General features: G+C 44.4%; 1 protein-coding gene across 1 annotated transcript in view; it reads right to left on the reverse strand.

The window, feature by feature from the left end:
• Window positions 1–14,448: 14,448 nt before the first annotated feature.
• Window positions 14,449–19,191, reverse strand: part of vstm4a (V-set and transmembrane domain containing 4a) — a 65,463-nt gene continuing 60,720 nt past the window's right edge. Inside the window, exon 9 of the mRNA XM_072583189.1 lies at window positions 14,449–16,717. Within this exon, the coding sequence (XP_072439290.1) occupies window positions 16,568–16,717 (150 nt within the window). The 3' untranslated portion in view covers window positions 14,449–16,567. The remainder of the gene's footprint in view (window positions 16,718–19,191) is intronic.

A 19,191-nucleotide genomic window follows, 5' to 3' on the forward strand; every position in this document is an offset into this window, starting at 1 on the left:
CCTCCGACCCTCCAGGGAAAACAGCCCCAGCCTGTTCAGCCTCTTCCTGTAGCTCAGATCCTCCAACCCTGGCTACATCCTTGTAAATCTTTTCTGAACCCTTTCAAGTTTCACAACATTTTTCCGATAGGAAGGAGACCAGAATTGCATGCAATATTCTAACAGTGGCCTAACCAATGTCCTGTACAGCCGCAACTTGACCTCCCAACTCCTGTACTCAATACTCTGACCAATAAAAGAAAGCATATCAAATGCTTTCTTCACTATCCTATCTACCTGTGACTCCACTTTCAAGGAGCTATGAACCTGCACTCCAAGGTCTCTTTGTTCAGCAACACTCCCTAGGACCTTACCATTAAGTGTATAAGTCATGCTAAGATTTGCTTTCCCAAAATGCAGCACCTCACATTTATCAGAATTAAACTTCATCTGCCACTTCTCAGCCCATTGGCCCATCTGGTCCAGATCCTGTTGTAATCTGAGGTAACCTTCTTCGCTATCCACTACACCTCCAATTTTGGTGTCATCTGCAAACTTACTAACTGTACCTCTTATGCTCACATCCAAATCACTTATGTAAATGACAAAAAGTAGAGGACCCAGCACCGATCCTTGTGGCACTCCACTGGTCACAGGCCTCCAGTCTGAAAAGCAACCATCCACCATCACCCTCTGTCTTACACCAAGCATGAGCTCCAATCGTCACAGAATTTTCAATCACTCTTAGTTATTACAGAGGAATTCTTATCACCATTGGCCTCTGCTGAACTGGCGCCTCGCAACAACAACCTGCATTTGTATAACCCCATGAGCATAGGAAAACAACCCAAGGGTCTTCACATTAAGAGGTGACTTTGGGCAAAGATTGAGGTTTTTAGGTGTGTCCCTGAAGGAGGAGAAAGCGACAGGGAAGTTTAAGGAAGGAGTTTCAGAGCATTGGGCCTGGGAAGCTGAATGCAATGGCAGAGGTATTAAAATCAAGGGTGCACACGAGCTCAGAATTTGAGTAACACAGAGACCCCAGAGGGTGTTGAGCTGGATGAGATAGAGATGGGGTGAGGACACGGAGGGATTTGAAAACAAGGACTAGGATTCTGAATAGGAAGTAATGCATTTCATTAGGTTGGGACCACAGGCAGGTCTCTCCAATTCGTTACCATTTCAGATAGAATCACAGGCTGTTAGGTCCCTGGGTGAGGAGGGATAAATTACACCAACCCCCTTCTTTATTCAATCACCCTCTCGGTTGTTTGCAACAAGGTTAATTTGAAAAGGAACACTTGCCTTGTTTTATCCCAATTTCCCACCATATATCCACTTAATGATTGTGATCAAATGAACCTATGTTTTGAAAAGGAATACCCTAGCCTAGGCTCTCTCAAATTAACGAAGAGAGTGAGTTTATTACTCTGTGTGTGAAGAATTAGTCACGCAACACACATTAACACAGATTGAAAATATGAGTGCGATCCAAAAAGGTAGGAGTTAAACAAAGAACAGATTGATGGATTAGGCTCTGAACATTTCACAAAGAGCAGACAGTTGAACAGTGTGGCCATTGCAGTAGGGATTACTGGCAATGTGGATGTTGTTGTTGAACAGCTGATTTCATAATTCCTCGGTTGAAATTCTGTAGCTGTGATTCTTTTCGACTGTGAATGAAATCTAGCATGCAGGGTGAGAGAGTGCTCTTGGGGCCCAATTTACTTTTGTCTGCTGCTAGCTGGGTGACTTCTAGCACTCTGAGTGAGACCTGCAACACAGAAGTGACTAGGGGTTAGTCCTTCAACTGTGACCTTCACACCACTACAATACTTGAACCCACATTGGTACACACGAGAAGATTCAGTTACACTTGACATTCCAGTAGAGTTAAAACTGGATTTTTAAACCCTGTCCTTCTGGATTTTTCAAAGGGGAAAACACAGACTGTTTATGAAGTTTGGAACATAGTCCATGGGGAGGAGGAGGGGAAGGTGAGTTAAGGTTGGACACAGGTTTGTCAGCTCCTTTGTAGTCACAAGAGATCTCAGTCCAGTCAGTTTTGGGTTGCCTCATCCTACTTTTGAAGGGCAGTGGTTTGAAGTTCCTTTTGCATCTATAGGTGTGGCTTTCTGTGAGACTGTCCCTCCAGACCACCATCTAATTTACATCCACAGTCCTCTCTTTAAAAAAAACACTTTTTGGCTGTACAGGTTAAAAATGTCTCATAGTACTCTGAGGCCGTGACCTGTGATCATTGATAGTGGTAAGATACATGCAATAGGTTTTTGGATGAGGGTGTAGCTAAGTGGAAGATTGGAGGTCACCAAGGAGTGCATTGGAATAGTCATGCCTAGAGATAACAAAGGAATGGGTGAGGTTTTCAGTAGCAGATGAGCTGAGGCAGAGTCAATCAAGTGATATTGTTAAGATGAAATCCTGGGATAATGGTGTGTGTATATGCTGAGACATTCACCCCAGGATCAAACATAACCCAATCACATCAGAGTAAAGATTAACTTTGAGACAATGGAGTTCTCCTCATCAATTCATTGCAGCAGAGTTAAAGAGCCTGCTATTCAAATATATGATCAAATTTTAAATCAAAATTTCAGGCAAGGACTAATTCCTGCTCTGCCAACACTCAAGTTGTCCAAAATTTGGGATTTCTCGGTGAGTAAAGCTAAGGTCTATGGAGTACTAATTGTTACCACTAGATGTCCGTAATGTGCATTATAAATACACACCAACCTGCAGTTCACATTTGGAAGGTCCTTTCTCTAAAAGATGCTGGGCCATTTGAGACTTCCAAAATTGAGATAAAGTTATTTTTCAGACACAGGGATTAAAGAATATGCAGCTAAGACAAGGAAGAGAAGTTCAGCTACAGATCAGCCTTGATCCAATTGAATGGTGAACAGATTTGCAGGGGCTGAATGGCCACGTGTTCCTACATTTCTAACAGAGCAGTGTTTTTAACATTATCAAAGGTTTTCTTACTTCAGTGTTCCTAGTCCATCCTCTACACTTTAATAAGGACTAAGAATCTCCTGAAATTAGCTCTTTAAACATGCAAGAGATGCCGATGTGAAAAGTCTCCTGCCTGTTGTCTTGCCTCTTTCTGTGTCTGGTTTTCATTTCTATTCTCAGATTTGATCAGCAGTTGGCACCATTGCTGCTAAAACAAACCTTAAAGCCTAATTACAATAGCATGGCCCCACCAAAGTTGTACTTCTGTACTTCTGCTGTACATTTTTTACTTGGGCACCTCTGCCTCAGAACCACTTTCTCTGCTTTCAGTCTTAATGCACTGAGGTAACACTGCTATTTCATAGTTGGATCCTCACCTGGTTTAACACGATCATCCATTTAGTTGCCAGAAAGCGGCCATTTTGCTATGCTGCCTTCCATTTATGTTGTCACTTAACATCAGGTTTCTACTGATCTTTTGTTAGTGGGCAACGGAAGAGCCTTGGGAAAAGTTGATGAGCAGAGAGATCTGGGAGTTCAGGTCCATTGTACCCTGAAGGTGGCTGCACAGGTGGATAGAGTGGTCAAGAAGGCATATGATATGCTTGCCTCCATCGGACGGGGTATTGAGTATAAGAGCTGGCAGGTCATGTCAAAATTGTACAAGACTTTGGTTCGGCCGCGTTTAGAATACTGTGTACAGTTGTGGTTGCCACATTATGAAAAGGATGTGGACGCTTTGAAGAGGGTGCAGAGAAGGTTTATGAGTATGTTGTCTGGTATGGAAGGTGCTAGCTATGAAGAGAGGTTAGGATTGTTTTCATTAGAAAAAAGGAGATTGAGGGAGGACCTGATTGATGGCTACAAAATCGTGAAGGGTATGGACAGGGTGGATAGAGATAAGCTTTTTCTCAGGGTGAGGGATTCAATAACGAGAGGTCATGCGTTCAAGGTGAGAGGAGAAATGTTTAAGGGTGATACATGTGGAAAGTACTTTACACAGAGGGTGGTAGGTACCTGGAACGCATTGCCAGCAGAGGTAGTAGAGGCAGGCACGGTAGATTCATTTAAGATGCGTCTGGACAGATGCATGAGTAGGTGGGGAGCAGAAGGATACAGATGCTTAGGAATTGACCGACAGGTTTAGACAGTGCATTTGGATTGGCTCAGGCTTGGAGGGCCGAAGGGCCTGCTCCTGGGCGGTAAATTTTCTTTGTTCTTTGTTATAGTGTCTGGATTTCCTATTTCAATGGAAGGGTATCATTCATGAAATCATTTATATCCAAGTACAACTATTAACAAGCGTGACTTTCAATGATTAAGAGTTTGACCAGACATTTATCAAGAATTAGCACTCATTTAGTAAAGTTCACAATTTGGGCTATCTCATCAGTTCAATACTGGAAGGGTGCTATATTGTTAGAGCCCTGTATTTTGAATGTTGAACAGAAATCAAATCTGCCCTCTCAATGCATGTTCCAAGAGCATTATTTGACAAACAGCATAAAAGTTCTTTCAGTGAACTAGTGAATGGTTCTCCCTTAATGTTTATGATATAAGAGTGGTTCAGTCATGAGCACTGCTGCTTCACAGCCCAGGGACCTGGATTTGATTCCAGCCTCGGGCAACTGTCTGTGTGGAGTCTGCACATTCTCCCCGTGTCTGTGTGTGGGTTTCTGTTGGGTGTTCGGGTTTCCACTGGGTGTTCTGGTTTTCCCCCATAGTCCAAACATGTGCAGATTAGTTGGATTGGCCATGCTTAATTGTCCATAGTGTCCAGGGATGGGCATACTAGGAGGATTAGCCATGGAAAATGCAAGGTTATGGGGTGGATCTGGGTGGGACCTCTGGAAGGTCAGAATGGGCGAATGACCTACTCCAAACTGTAGGAATACTTTGATTAACCAATGCTGCTAAAACAGGCAGTGAGTGTGTCTGTGTTTGTTTTCTGAAACATATCTTTCCATGGGATTTACATGGATACTCTTACTTCCAAATTTAATCAGCAAATTCAATTGTGTCCTCTGATGGGTATCATAGAAGATTCAGTTACACTTGACATTCCAGTGGAGTTAAAACTGGATTTTTAACCCCTGTCCTTCTGGATTTTTCGAAGGGGAAAACACAGACTGTTTATGCAGTTTGAAACATAGTCCATGGGGAGAAGGTGGGGGGAGAGGTGAGTTAATGTTGGACACAGCATACATCATTCAATGCAGATACTTCCCAAAGCCAGGTCCACTGCCCTGCAGCTATTGATAAGTAAAGGTTTATAAACGTCACGCTATCATTTATCTTGAGTATCACATTTACAAAATTGCCTCAATTACACTATGGTACATGCAGAATCAAGTGAAATAAGCTAATAATCAGGAACTTGGGACACTCTGCATTCATTTTAATACATAGCCTCCTCTATGGAGTGTCAAGTGGAGTGAGTGTTCCTCTGATTTAACACACTATCACTCAGTCCCATGGGTTGCACTGGAATTAGATTTATGTATTTAATCAGCTGCAACATCTCCTAGGCTAGGTGCTTCTATAATGTGTTAGAATTTATTGAGAATGCTTAAGGTAACGACTAACAAAAAGACTATCCCGCTCCATTCTTGGTGTCATTTGACCGCAATATAACATATAGCATGCTGCTGATGAATACATTGTGTAGACCCAAGCCTCAACCCTGGAGATATCAGTACATCTGAAGTGTGTGGTTGTTTGATTTTAACTGAGTTAGAACACTTGAACAATTCAGACCATTTGCAGTCAAGAACTGGAATAGAGTCCTTTTGAGGTACTCTGTGAGGTAGACCTTCCAAGAAAGGTACATTTGGTTCTTACTGCCAATGTAGTCCTCTGTTCTATCATAATCTTATCTTCAATTTCAAATTGTTTCTTGGCTTCCACCCTCCATCTTGCTATTATGTCCCTTAGTCCTGTAAGACAACTGGGGTATGTGATTGACATATCACCAGGCTGTCCAATCCCAATGACCGATCACTGCTGGCAGCCAGACAAGCTGCCTGGCTTTGAGTCTGCACTAAAAGGCAAGGCAAGGCAGAAGCACTCAGCCTTTAAGTCCTGATGTGGCCACAAAGCACCTGAAGGTAAGACAAAGAGAGGCACAGCAGAGATACCGCGAGCATTCAAATGGACTCAAACTGGGTGAGAGTTAATAGAACAAACTAAGTGTCCTTCAATGCACCCTGCTCCAATTCATCAGAAGGCTAGAATCATAGAACCCCTAGCGTGTGGAAAGAGGCCATTTGGCCCTTGGAGTCCGTGCTGACCCTCCGAGCAGCATCTCACTCTATCCCCATAACCCCACATTTACCATGGCTAATCCACCTAATCTTTGGACTATAGGAGGAAACCGGAGCACTCGGTGGAAACCCATGCAGATATGGAGAGAATGTGCAAACTCCTCACCTGAGGGTGGAATCAAACCTGGGTCCCTGGCGCTGTGAGGCAGCAGCATTAAGCACTGAGCCACTGTGCCACCCCTGTGCACAAAGTACTTTGGCAGCTGTACTTCAAGGCAAGGTGTTGCTGGGCTCCTAAACACAACTTTGCATTGGAAAACTGCATGTCCAGTTGAGTTGGTAATGTGCCACAATGGTGGGGTGAAATTGGTGGATGACAGATGCCAATCTCTGACTGATGGTGGGGGTGTACGTGGTCACTGCCCATGGACCGTACCTTGAGATACTGGGGACTGCTGGCCAAGGTGGAAGCCTGGAGGAACAAGAGGGGAGCTGGATCCACCAGTTTCCCGCAAAGATTCTGTATCAGGAATCATCACCATCTAGCTTCTCTCCGCTGCATGAGAGAATAGCAAACCATGCATAAATTAGCAGAGAATAGGCACTAATCAGATGTTAATACATGCAGATAGGTCATTCACCACTCAAACCGCAGGTGGAAACTCAGACCAGGTTTTCTGGATATTGGGAATCTCATTTTTCTGATCTCACCATTTTTACTTTCCTTACTCTCCGTTGGCAATATAGGAGCTGGGAATATTCAACTGAGAGAAACGAGTGCCATCACCACACTGATCCAAGCTTCTAAAATATACATGTTGACCGACTTCAGGATTACCAACCCATCCAGAAAATCATGGCAATCACACACCAACTGTTACCAGTGAAGATTCTTACCTTCGACACAAAATGATCTCGACTCTGTCAAGAATTCCACAGTAGCCCACAATGTACGCTTGGAATGTAACCACTATCGTCCTATAATCAGGAGCGATTTTATCTCTTTTCACGTTGGTTTACCCATTGATCCCCCACAGCCAGTGCCAACCTCAAAGTAAAATGAGTATATTCCACCAAAGCAGAATTTGTGCCCTTTTTCTGAATGTGGCATTGTGATGTATTTCACTGCCATTATACCTTTAAGAGACATACTCACAATATCAGTGTTTGCCAGGATATGACTGAGAGTAGGGAGATTTCTGATACTAACTTAACTGGCGATCATTTAAAGCATGACACATACTTGACAGAATCCTGCTTTTTTTCTTATTCATTCCCTCGAGGTCATTGCTGGCTGGGCCAGCATTTATTGACGTCCCTAGTTGACCTTGAGAAGGTGGTGGTGAGCTGTTTTCTCGAACTGGTGGGAGAATAGCAAACTATGTATACATTAGCACAGGATAGACACTAATCAGATGTTCATACATCAGGTGTCGAACTTCTTCAACGTTGTTGGAGTTGCACCAAGTGGGAACGTTGCCATCTCATTCCTGACTTGGATCTTATAGATGAAGGAGAGGTTTTTGGGAGTCAGTAACTGAGTTACTCGCTGAAGTATTCCTAGCCTTTTGAAGCCATTGTGTTTATACACCGGGTCCAGTTGAGTTTCTGATCAACAGTAACACCCCAAGGACGTTGAGATTCTACGATGGTAACATTCTGTGGTGGTTAGACTGCCTCTTTTTGGAGATAGTCGTTGCCTGGCATTTAGCAGAGGTAGTTGCTGCGATGCTGGAGAGTAGAGTCAAGATTAGAGTGGTGCTGGAAAAGCACAGCAGGTCAGGCAGCATCCGAGGAGCAGGAAAATCGATGTTTCAGGCAAAAGCTGTTCATCAGGAATGAGACTGGGAGTCTTGGGGGTGGAGAGATAAATGGGAGGGGAGGGGCTGGGGAGAAGGTAGCTGAGAGTGCAATAGGTGGATGAAGGTGGGGATAAAGGTGATAGGTGGGAAGGAAGATTGACAGGTGGGAACAGGTCATGAGGACGGTGCTTAGCTGGAAGGTTAGAAATGGGATAAGGAGGGAAGAGGGGAAATTAGGAAACTGGTGAAATCCACATTGATGCCATGGGTTGAAGGGTCCTAAGGCGGAAGATGAGGCATTCTTCCTCCAGGCATTGGGTGGTGAGGGAGCGGCAGTGGAGGAGGCCCACAACCTGCATGTCCTCGGCAGAGTGGGAGGGGATTTGAAATGTTTGGCTACGGGGCGGTGGGGTTGATTGGTGTGGGTGTCCTGGAGATATTCTCTGAAGCGCTCTGCAAGGAGGCGTCCGATCTCCTGAATATAGAGGAGACCGCATCGGGAGCAACGGATACAATAAACGACATGTGTGGAAGTGCAGATGAAACTTTGATGGATGTGGAAGGCTATTTTGGGGCCTTGGATGGAGGTGAGGGAGGAGGTGTGGGCGCAGGTTTTGCAATTCCTGCGATGGCTGGGGAAGGTGTCAGGAGAGGAGGATGGGTTGTTGGGGGGCACGGACCTGGCCAGGTAGTCGCAGAGGGAATGGTCTTTGCGGAAAGCAGATAGGAGTGGGGAGGCAAATATATTCGTTGTGGTGGAGTCCGTTTGTAGGTGGTGGAAATGGCGAAGGATGATGTGATGTATATGGAGGTTGGTGGGGTGGAAGGTGAGCACCAGGGGGTTCCATTCTTGTCGCGGTTGGAGGGGTGGGGTTTGAGGGTGGAGGTGTGGGACGTGGATGAGGGGAAATTGTGGTCTCTAAAAAAGGAGGCCATCTATTGTGTTCTGTGGTGGATCTGGTCCTCCTGGGAGCAGATGCGGCAGAGGTGTAGGAATTGACAACACAGGATAGCATTTTTGCAGGAGGTAGGTGGAGAGGAGGTGTAATCCAGGTAGTTGTGGGAGTCAGTGGGTTTGTAAAAAATGTTAGTGTTGAGTCAGTTATCGTTGATGGAGATGGAAAGGACCAGGAAGGGGAGGGAGGTGTCTGAGATGGTCCAGGTGAACTTAAGGTTGGGATGGAATGTGTTGGTGAAGTTCATGAACTGTTCAGCTTCCTCGTGAGAGCATGAGGTGGTGCCGATGCAGTCGTCAATGTAGTGGAGGAAGAGTTGGGGAGTGATGCTGGTGTAACTCCGGAAGATGGACAGTTCTACGTAGCCGAACAAAAGACAGGCATAGCTGGGGCCCATACGAGTGCCCATGGCTACCCCTTTCGTCTGGACGAAGTGAGAGGTTTCGAAGGAGAAATTGTTGAGGATGAGGACCAGTTCAGCCAAACGAATGAGAGTGTCAGTGGAAGAGTACTGGTGGGGACATCGGGAGAGGAAAAAAACAGAGGGCTTGGAGGCCCTGGTCTTGGCAGATGGAGGTGATGAGGGACTGGATATCCATGGTGAAGATGAGGCATTGGGGGCTGAGGAAACGGAAGTCTTGGAGGAGGTGGAGGGCGTGGGTGGTATCCCCATCGAATGTGGGGAGTTCCTGGACTGGGGAGACAGGACAGTATCGATGTAAGTGGAGATGAATTTTGTGGGGTGGGAGCAGGCCGAGACAATGGGTCTGCCGGGGTGGTCAGGCTTGTGGATGTTGGGTGGGAGGTAGAATTGAGCGGTGTGGGGTTCTCAAACTATGAGGTGAGAAACTGTGGGTGGGAGATCCCCTGAGGTGATGAGATTGTGTATAGTCTGCGAGATGAAGGTTTGGTGATGGGGGGGCTAAGGTCATGGTGGAGGGGGCGATAGGATGAGGTGTTCTGGATTTGGTGCCTGGCTTCAGCAGTTTAGAGGGCAGTGCACCAAACTACCGTTTGTGTGGCACAAATGTTACTTGCCACTTGTCAGCTTAAGCTTGGATAGTGTCCTGACCTTGTTGCATTTGAACATGGACTGCTTCAGTATCTGAGGAGTTGTGAATAGGGCTGAACTTTGAGCAATTATTGGCAAACATCTCCATTTCTGACCTTATATTGGAGGGAAGGTCATTGATGAAGCAGCTGAAGGTGGTTGGGTCTTGGACACTACCCTGAGGGGCAATTGCAGAGATGTCCTGGAGCTGAGATGACTGACCTTCCACAACCACAACTATCTTCCTCTGTACCAGGTATAACTGCAACCTGTGAAGAGTTTGCCTCCTGATCCCCATTGATTCCAGTTTTGCTCGGGCTCTTTAACGCCACACTCAGTCAAATGTGGCCTTGATATCAAGGGCTGTCACTCTCACCTCCCCTCTGGAATTCAGTTCTTTTGTCCATGTTTGAATTAAGACTGTAATGAGGTCAGGAGCCGAGTGGCGCTGGCAGAAGCCAAACTGGGTGTCACTGAGCAAGTTATTACTGAGCAGGTGCTGATTGAGAGCACTGTAGATGGCACCTTCCATCACTTTACTATATTTTACTTATTTACAACTTTAGTATGAGCCCAGCCATTTCGATGGGCCACTGAATGTGTCCATAATAGTGAGCTGTGTTATCCAGATCTAGGCTCTTGCTTTATGAGAATAACATAAGCATTTACACATTAGGTAAAGATACCCTACTGGAAGCAAGGCCCAATTTATGTAGTCTCCCTCCTGGAAATGTTTGAAGTGAAACTTTAACCCATTCCCACAAATGCTGGATGAAAATCTGCAAACCAGAACATTCCAAGACCTCTTGAATTGATGTTCCGGTTTTGTAAGTTGCTGCCAAGTATTGACCCCCCCCCCCGCCCGCCCCCGCCAAGATCTGTGCACCGAGAGGCAGATTAGAGGGAGTATTAGTTAAGATCCAGGAGCTGTGAATTATGCCCCACTCCCCCTTCAGCAGCACAGGAACAGGAGGCAGACGTTAATGAAGGGACCTCAAGTTTAATTTATTCCATAAATGGCTGATCTGTACCTTAGCTCCCTCTATCTGCATTTGTTAGATCCCCGAAGACACTTACCAAACAAAATCAGCAACCTCAGTTATACAGAAGCATATCATCAAAGGCCAACCTCTTAGACAGGCCAATGTCAAAATTTCACAACCTGGGGAGGCTGAGTCATTCTCCCTTTCATCACAGTGTACTCAGGATACATATACTGTCCTGTCACTACATACCTCTTGACTTAAACCTGGATCTCCTAGTTCAGAGGAAGGGTCACTACTACTATACCATAATAGCCCTTGCTTTGTTGTTTGTATTTTTTTCTCTAATCTACCTGATCAATGGTGTTGTTATACAGCTCTGGAACAGGTGGGACTTGAACCCAGGCCTCCTGGCTCAGAGGAAGGGATACCACCATGACACCACAAGAGCCCTTGCTTTGCTTTATGCACTTAGCATGGGAAGTGAAGACAGATGTAATCTATTCCGATCTTGGAGACTCCTCAGCCTTTGAATAAGATCTTGCACCTCAACATCACGCTCCCACACTGCCACCTTATCCCTTAACGTCCAACAATCTATCAATCCAATTTCTAAATCTGTTCACTAAGCATCAGCAGCGCTCTGGGATAGAGCTCTGCAAAGGTCCACAATTGTCTGAGTGGAGATGCTGCTCCTCATCTCAGTCCAGAACTACCAACTTCTTCACTAGCAATCATGACACCTCATTCTAGTCTCTCCAGGCAAAACAAACAGCCTCCCTGCATTTACCCTTTCAAATACCTCAGAATTTAAATGATTCATTGAGATCACCTCTCATTTTAGGGAGCCTAGAACCAAGGGTCATATAGTTGAAAGACACAGGGTAAATTGTTTTGCTGGGTCCACTGTTTTTCATCTTTTATATAAATGGTTTGTATGTGAATCTAGGAGGAATAGTTTGCAGGTTGCAGATGACACTAAAATTGGAGATGTAGTGGACAGCAAAGAAGGTTCTGTCAAACTACAACGGGACTTTAATCAGCTGGGCCATGGAGTGGCAGATAAAGTTTTAGATAAACGTGAGGTGTTGCATTTTGGTAAGACAAATCAGGACAGGACTTATACTGTTAATAGTAGGGTCCTGGGGAGTGTTGCCAAAGAGACCTTGGGGTACAGGCTCATAGTTCCTTGAAAGTGGGTCGCAGGTAGATAGGATAATGAAGAAAGAATTGGTACACTTGCCTTTATTGGTCAGTGCATTGAGTATAGGAGTTGGGAGATCGTGTTGCGCCTGTACAGGACTTTGGTTAGGCCACTGTTGGAGTGTTGCATGCAATCCTAGTCTCCCTGCTATAGGATGGATATTGGGAAATTTGAAATGATTCAAAAAAGATTTACAAGGATATTGCCAGGGTTGGAGGGTGACACTATAGGGAGAGACTGAATAAGCTGGGGCTATTTTCCCTGGAGCTTCAGAGGCAGAGGCGTGACCTTATAGAGGTTTATAAAATTATGAGGGGCATGGATAAGATAAATTGACAAAGTCTTTTCCCTGGGGTGAGCGAGCCCAGAACTAGAGGGCATAGGTTTAGGGTGAGAGGGGAAAGATTTAAAAGTGGCAATGTTTTCATGCAGGGGGTGGTGTGTGTGTGTGTGTGTGGAATGAGCTGCCAGAGGAAGTGGTGGGGGCTGTCACAATTACAATATTTAAAAGGCATCTGGATGGATATATGAATAGGAAAGGTTTAGAGGGTTTGGACCAAATGCTGGCAAACAGGATTCAATTAGTTTAAGATATCTGGTCGACTGAGTTGGATTGAGGGGTCTGTTTCCATGCTGTACATCTCTATGACTGTATGAAGAGAACTTTCTTTACTCAGAGTCATGCACCCTGAAACTTTCTGCCTCAGGAAACAGCTGAGGTCAAAGCATTGTACAATTTCAAGGCAATCAAAATGCACGGGGAAAGTGGGAACAGAGTACTGAGTAATATATAATACTGAATGATGGAGCAACTCGAAGGGCCAAATGGCCTAATCCTGCTCCTATTTTCTACTTCTATGTCTTTTGTCTGAAATGTCAGGAAATACAGGCTGATTCTGCTCAACCTCATTCCTCACACCCCCCACCAACTTTCATAGAACAACAGAATACTTGTGGTGCAGTGGTAGTTTCCCTACCTCTGGACAAGAATGCTCCAGGGATGTGTCACAACACATTGATTGATTGAAAATATCCATCATGCAGCATGGCCTGGCAAGATGACAACAGACAGGAGACAATTCCAGGTATCCTACAAGTGTCTGTTCCCTGAAGACCCTGAGATACACTCTCCCATGTGGGCACGCAGAAGATTGTTGTCAGACTCTGGGGTGCTCTAAGTGGCTTTAGGAACCCACAGTGTGACCAACAGAACCCTTGTAGTTTTGGGGGAGGGGGGGGGGGGGGGGGGGAGGAGGTCATAGTGTCAGAGGTTTTCAGCATGGAAACAGGCCCTTCAAGCCACTTGTCCTTGCCATCCAATTAATCTAGTCCCATTTGTCTGCATTTCATCCATATCCCTCCATACCTATCGCATCCAGGTACCTGTCCAAATGTTTCTTAAATGACAAAATTGTACTTGCCTTCACTACCTCTGGCAGCCTGTTCCAGACACGCATCACCTTCTGTGTAGACAAAAGTGCCCCCCTGCACCTTTTTACATCTGTCCCCTCTCACCTTAGACCTATGACCTCTAGTTTTAGACTCCGCTACCGTGGGGAAAAGGCTATCTACCTTTTTTATGATTCTCATGATTTCATAGTTAAAAACCACACAACACCAAGTTAGCGTCCAACAGGTTTATTTGGAAACTTCCAAGTAAACCTCTTGGACTATAACCTGGTGTTGAATGTTTTTTTTAATTTTGTACACCCCAGTCCAACACCTGCTCCTCCAAATCATGATTTCGTAGGCCCCTATAATGTCATCCCTCAATCTCCTAGGCTGCAGGGAAAAAAGGTCCAGCCAATCCAGTCTTTCCTTATAACTTGAACCTTCCAGTCCAGGTAACATCCTAGTAAATCTTTTCTGCAATCTTTCTAGTTTAAATATTCTCTTTGTGTTTGGGCAACCAAAACTGCATGCAAAAATGTGGCCTTACCAACATCTTGTACAGCTGCAACATTTCAACTCCTTTACTCAATGGTCTGATCGATGAAAACAAGCATGCTGAAGGCCTTCAAATGCATGCTATTTATTTGTGAGCCCTTGTGCTACTGTATAAAGTTAATCTAGAACTTGCTGATACTCAGGGCAGAAACCAAACAGAAATCTCCAGATCCTCATTTGCAAATGAGGCATCAGGTACTAAAGGAACCTGGTACTGCAACTGGATCGTTCCATTGGATGTTTTGGGTTCTCTGTCATGTTATTATTTCTCCAAAAATACAGAAAATGTGTCTTTAAATTCTGCAAGGTACATTGCAAAACCACAAAGTCACTTCATTTTATTATTCAACATGATTGCAAATCCTGGCATTACATCGGAAATCAACTTCTAATTTTTATTCTCATAGCTAGCATTTCATTACGAAACTTTTACACAGGGACGTCTCACACGTGCATAATTCAAATAATCTGCTAGGTATTTGAATTTCCTAATACGCTAAAGATACAACTGCTGACATTATTAAACCAGATAAGGTTATGGGCTTGAGCAATTTGCAGGCTGCTACATGAATGAAGCACGGGAGGATTTCTCCAGAATGGTGCTTTATTAAAAATGTTATTTTAATGGACAACTTCTGTCCATTTTACATGAGGTTCTTTCTTTATCTATCTAGGTTGCTACCTGCAGTCAAGAAGGCAAGATCAATGACCACTAAGAGGCACCAAAGACTGCCCCACTTGGTTCCTTTCTATGTATTTCTCACTGAGAAGGCAGAGGAACGAAGCAGGACACGACCTGAACCCACGTCAATTGTTGCTCGGTAGCAACGGTAGTCAGCACAACACATGGACATGGATACAGAGTACCTACAGACCATGACGACTGTTAGGTGAGGCTCACTTTCCAAAAACATTCTCAGCAGCACAATTACGGTCTCTCTCTCTCTCTCACACGATACAACCATGGACAGGCCCACAGCGCAACCATAACAGCCACTGTGGATGTAACAGCAGGTCAGAGGCTACTGCAGAGAGTAACACCTCGTGACTCTCTGAAGCCTGTCCACCACCTACAGTGGCACAAGTCAGGAGTGTGATGGAGTACTCCCCACTTGCCTGGATGGGGACAACTCCAACAACACTCAAGAAGCTCCACATCATCTAGGACAAAGCAGCCGCTTTGTGTAGCCGTTTGGTATCACATCCACTACCGTCAACATTCACTAACAGTCCCAGCAGCATTTCACCACCGACTTTGCACCAACTTGCAACCCTTTACCTCTGGTTCTTAGAATGTGGGAAAACCACCAGCTGTGTGATTCCTTCAACCACACACTATCCTATATCGCTGTTCCTTCATTGACACATTCAAAATCCAACAGCTCCTGCCTAACCATGGCACAGTGGTAATGTGACTCAAATCTCAGGTAGCTGGTGAAATTTAAAATTGGCCAATCTGGAATTAAGGCAAGTTGCAGAAATGGTAACTGTGTCAATCAGTATCAATTGTTGTAAAATGTAACATCCTTTAAGGAAGGAAATCTGCTGTCCTTATTGGCCTGGCCTACACGTGACTCCAGAACCATATGGGTGAATCCTAATTGCCCTCTGAGCTGGCCTAGCAGGTCACTCAGCTCAAGGGTAATGAAAGATGGGTGACAAAATGTTGGTTTTATCAGTGATGCCCATATCTGTGAGAAGAAAGACAGTCTTTTTCCATTTATTCATTCAACTCACCATCCCCTTCCCCTCACTTAATGTATATATTGTTTCTAAGATAGTAAAACATCACAGGAACATTTATCAAACAAATTTTAACATTTGATATATTCACTTACACACACGCATGTGCATGCACTCAAATTTGCTTGCCCACTCCTTCACTCACTTGTTAACACAGAAAATAATTACTTCCCAAAAAAAGGTAATTAATTCAAGCCTTAGTCTAAGTTTCCACCCATTAAATTATTTTACACTCTTACAAATGCACATGCATCCTTCTTCTCCCCCTTTAGTCTTTCAGTGACTCAGGAAGAGGAGCTGTCCTAGGCCTCAGGCTTCATCTTTCCCCATTTTGATCCTAGTGCAATGAAACATTAGAAGGTGCAGTTTGACAGCGCAGGTCCAAAATCTGCGTATTCCTCCTCGATACGGGGCAATGAATGAGAAACTGGCCCAATGTGCTCAACTTGTGCACATGATTTGGCGGATCAAGTTCCTGTTGATTGATAGAGTGGGGATAAGATAGCCCAGCTCCCTGTAGTCTCAGGCTGCCTGTGCCATACAGGTTTATATACAAGAAAGGCCTCCAGCAACCAGGTCTCAAGTCTCGTTGAAGTCACAAATAAGCTTGATTGTTCATTAAACATTGTTCGGTCGCATGTTTCCTGCAGCTCTTCCAGCTGGAGCTCATTGATCCTGGTTTTCTGAGAAAAGGATTTTGGCGTAGACTGTAGTGGGACCCTGGGAGTTTGCTGTCGTTGGGTTGCTTGGGGCACTTGGTTGTGTTGGCACCAATTCCAACTCGGCATACGTCAGACTGTCTTCCACAATTCGCGGCTGAGACAAGAGAAAAACAAACACACTCAAATATATTTTTTCTGATTTTTACAAAAGCCTACAGCATAGGTACAAAGATAACTGAAGAATGAATAAAAGGGAGGAATGAGGAGAAACTTCCAGCAAACTGTTGTGATCTGGAACGCACTGTCTGAAAAGAGAACGTGGCAGAAGCAGGAACATTCAAAAGGAATCTGCCTTCATATTTATCATGAATAATCCAGGTAGGATCTTTAACATTAATAGTAGTGGCATAGAGTATTGATGAAGCAAGTTATGCTAAACATTTCTAATTTGCTATATGGCCTCAGCTGGGATAGTGTGATTGATTCTGGTCACAACACTGAGAAGGATCGTAGAATTACAGAATCCCTACCGTGCAGATAGAGGCCATTTGAGTCTATGCCAACCCTCTGAAGAGCATTCTACCAGATTCCATCCCCAAATTTCCCATGACCAATCCACCTAACCTGCACAAACCTAGAGGCTACGGGGCAATTTAGCATGGTCAATGTTATCCTGCACAAACCTAGACACTATGGGGCAATTTAGCATGGCCGATCAACCTAACCTGCACACCTTAGGACTGTGGGAGGAGACTGGAGCAAAGTCAGACAGAGACTAGGGAAGAACATGCAAATTTCATATAGACATGCACTTGAGGGTGGAATCGAACCCAGGTCCTTGGTGCTGTAAGGCAGCAATGCTAACCACTGAGCCATCATGCCACTCAAAAAGTGTCAAAATGTTGCAGAGAATGCAAAGGACAATGATAGAGGGATGGGGAACTTCTGCTTTGAGGAGGGAACACAGAAACTGAGCTTGTTCTCCTTTCACCAGAGAAGGTTAAGAAGCCACTTTTATACAGATTTTCAAAATTAAGACGACTTTTGTTTGTGTAGAAAGGGAAGATGTTTTTCTTGGAAGGAGGGTCAGAATTGAGAGGATATAGAATGAGGGCAATTGACTGTGGAAGCACAATGGTGAGAAGAATTATTTGAAATTGCTGATCATGGGGATGCTGTCTGAATGGGCGATGGAAGGAAATTCAACAACAACTTTCAAAGGGAACCTGGAGAGCTAGTTCATAGAATCATAGAATCCCTACTGCATGGAAGTGGGCCATTTAGCCCATCCAGTCCACAACAAATTCTTTACAGCCCAGAGGGCTGTTAAGGCTCTCATTAAGTATATTCAAGAATGAGATAGAGGGACTTTTAATCAGTAAGGGAATCAAGGGTTGTGGGGAAAAGGCAGAAACATGGAGATGAGGATTATCAGATCAGCCATGTATGGTGCAGCACTCAACGGGCTGAAGGGCCTACTTCTGCCACTACATCTGGAGGTCTTAATTAGTTTGGACACTCTCCAAAGCATCAACAGAAGCATAGTGAGCCAAATAGCCCCCTCATGCATTGGAAGTATCTAGCAAGTGATAACTAATGGGGAAACACCAGCACCCCATTCTTAGGATCCAGTATTTGGAAGTGGATTTCTCTGGAGAACGCTCGACACTCTATGTCAAATGAATCTTCTCCGATTGCTTTTTTTTGGATGCTTTTGTACAACAAACTAACTAAAAGAAGTCCATCTCAGAGGCACATGCACCAGGAAAATCCGGGCTTTAATCTTTGGTTACATCGTGTTTGCTGATCTCAGCCAGATCACAATTGGTACACAAATCACAATTTGGATTATGAATGCCTGGGATACAGAGGGCAACCATCAACCAGATTTCCTGCTCCCCAGTCACTACACAGTGACTTTTAGTGGAATTGCATTGGATAGATTTTGACTTGAAGATACTGGACACCAAACAATACACCTTGGAAGGCAATGGCCTAGAGTTATTATCGGTAGACTATTAGTTTGGAGGCCCAGGTCAAATCCTACCACAGCCAATGATGGGATTTAAATTGAATAAAATCCTGAAATTAAAAGTCTCATGATGACCATGAATCCATTGTCAGAAAAAACCATCTAGTTCACTAATCCCCTTTAGTGAAGGAAACTTACCTGGTCTGGCCTACATATGACTCCAGATCCACAGCAACGTAGTTGACTCTTAACTGCCCTCGAGGTAACAGTGCTGGCTTAGCCAGTAACATTCTCATCTCATAAATGAATTAAAAAACAATAGGGAAACCAATACATTTACAGCATTGCACAAATTCAAAGTCATGGCTCAATAGCGGGACGTCATATGACACAATTATTCATTTTCAAGGTGCCCGCTCTGATGGATTCAGACCATGGTAAAGAAGTCACTATCCAACAAGAGTAAAAAGGGATGGGAATAAAATCATACACTTAGGACCAAAAGAATTCTATTTCCATATCGTCATGAATGGACTAAAATGTGTTAAAACACTTCACAATATTATCTTAAACAGAATGACTCCGAGCCACATATGGATCAAATAACCAAAACCTTGGCAAAAGAGTTAGGTTTCAAGCAGTGTCTTTAAAGAGGA

The sequence above is a fragment of the Chiloscyllium punctatum genome, chromosome 13 (assembly GCF_047496795.1).
Source record: "Chiloscyllium punctatum isolate Juve2018m chromosome 13, sChiPun1.3, whole genome shotgun sequence".
NCBI classification, from domain to species: domain Eukaryota; kingdom Metazoa; phylum Chordata; class Chondrichthyes; order Orectolobiformes; family Hemiscylliidae; genus Chiloscyllium; species Chiloscyllium punctatum.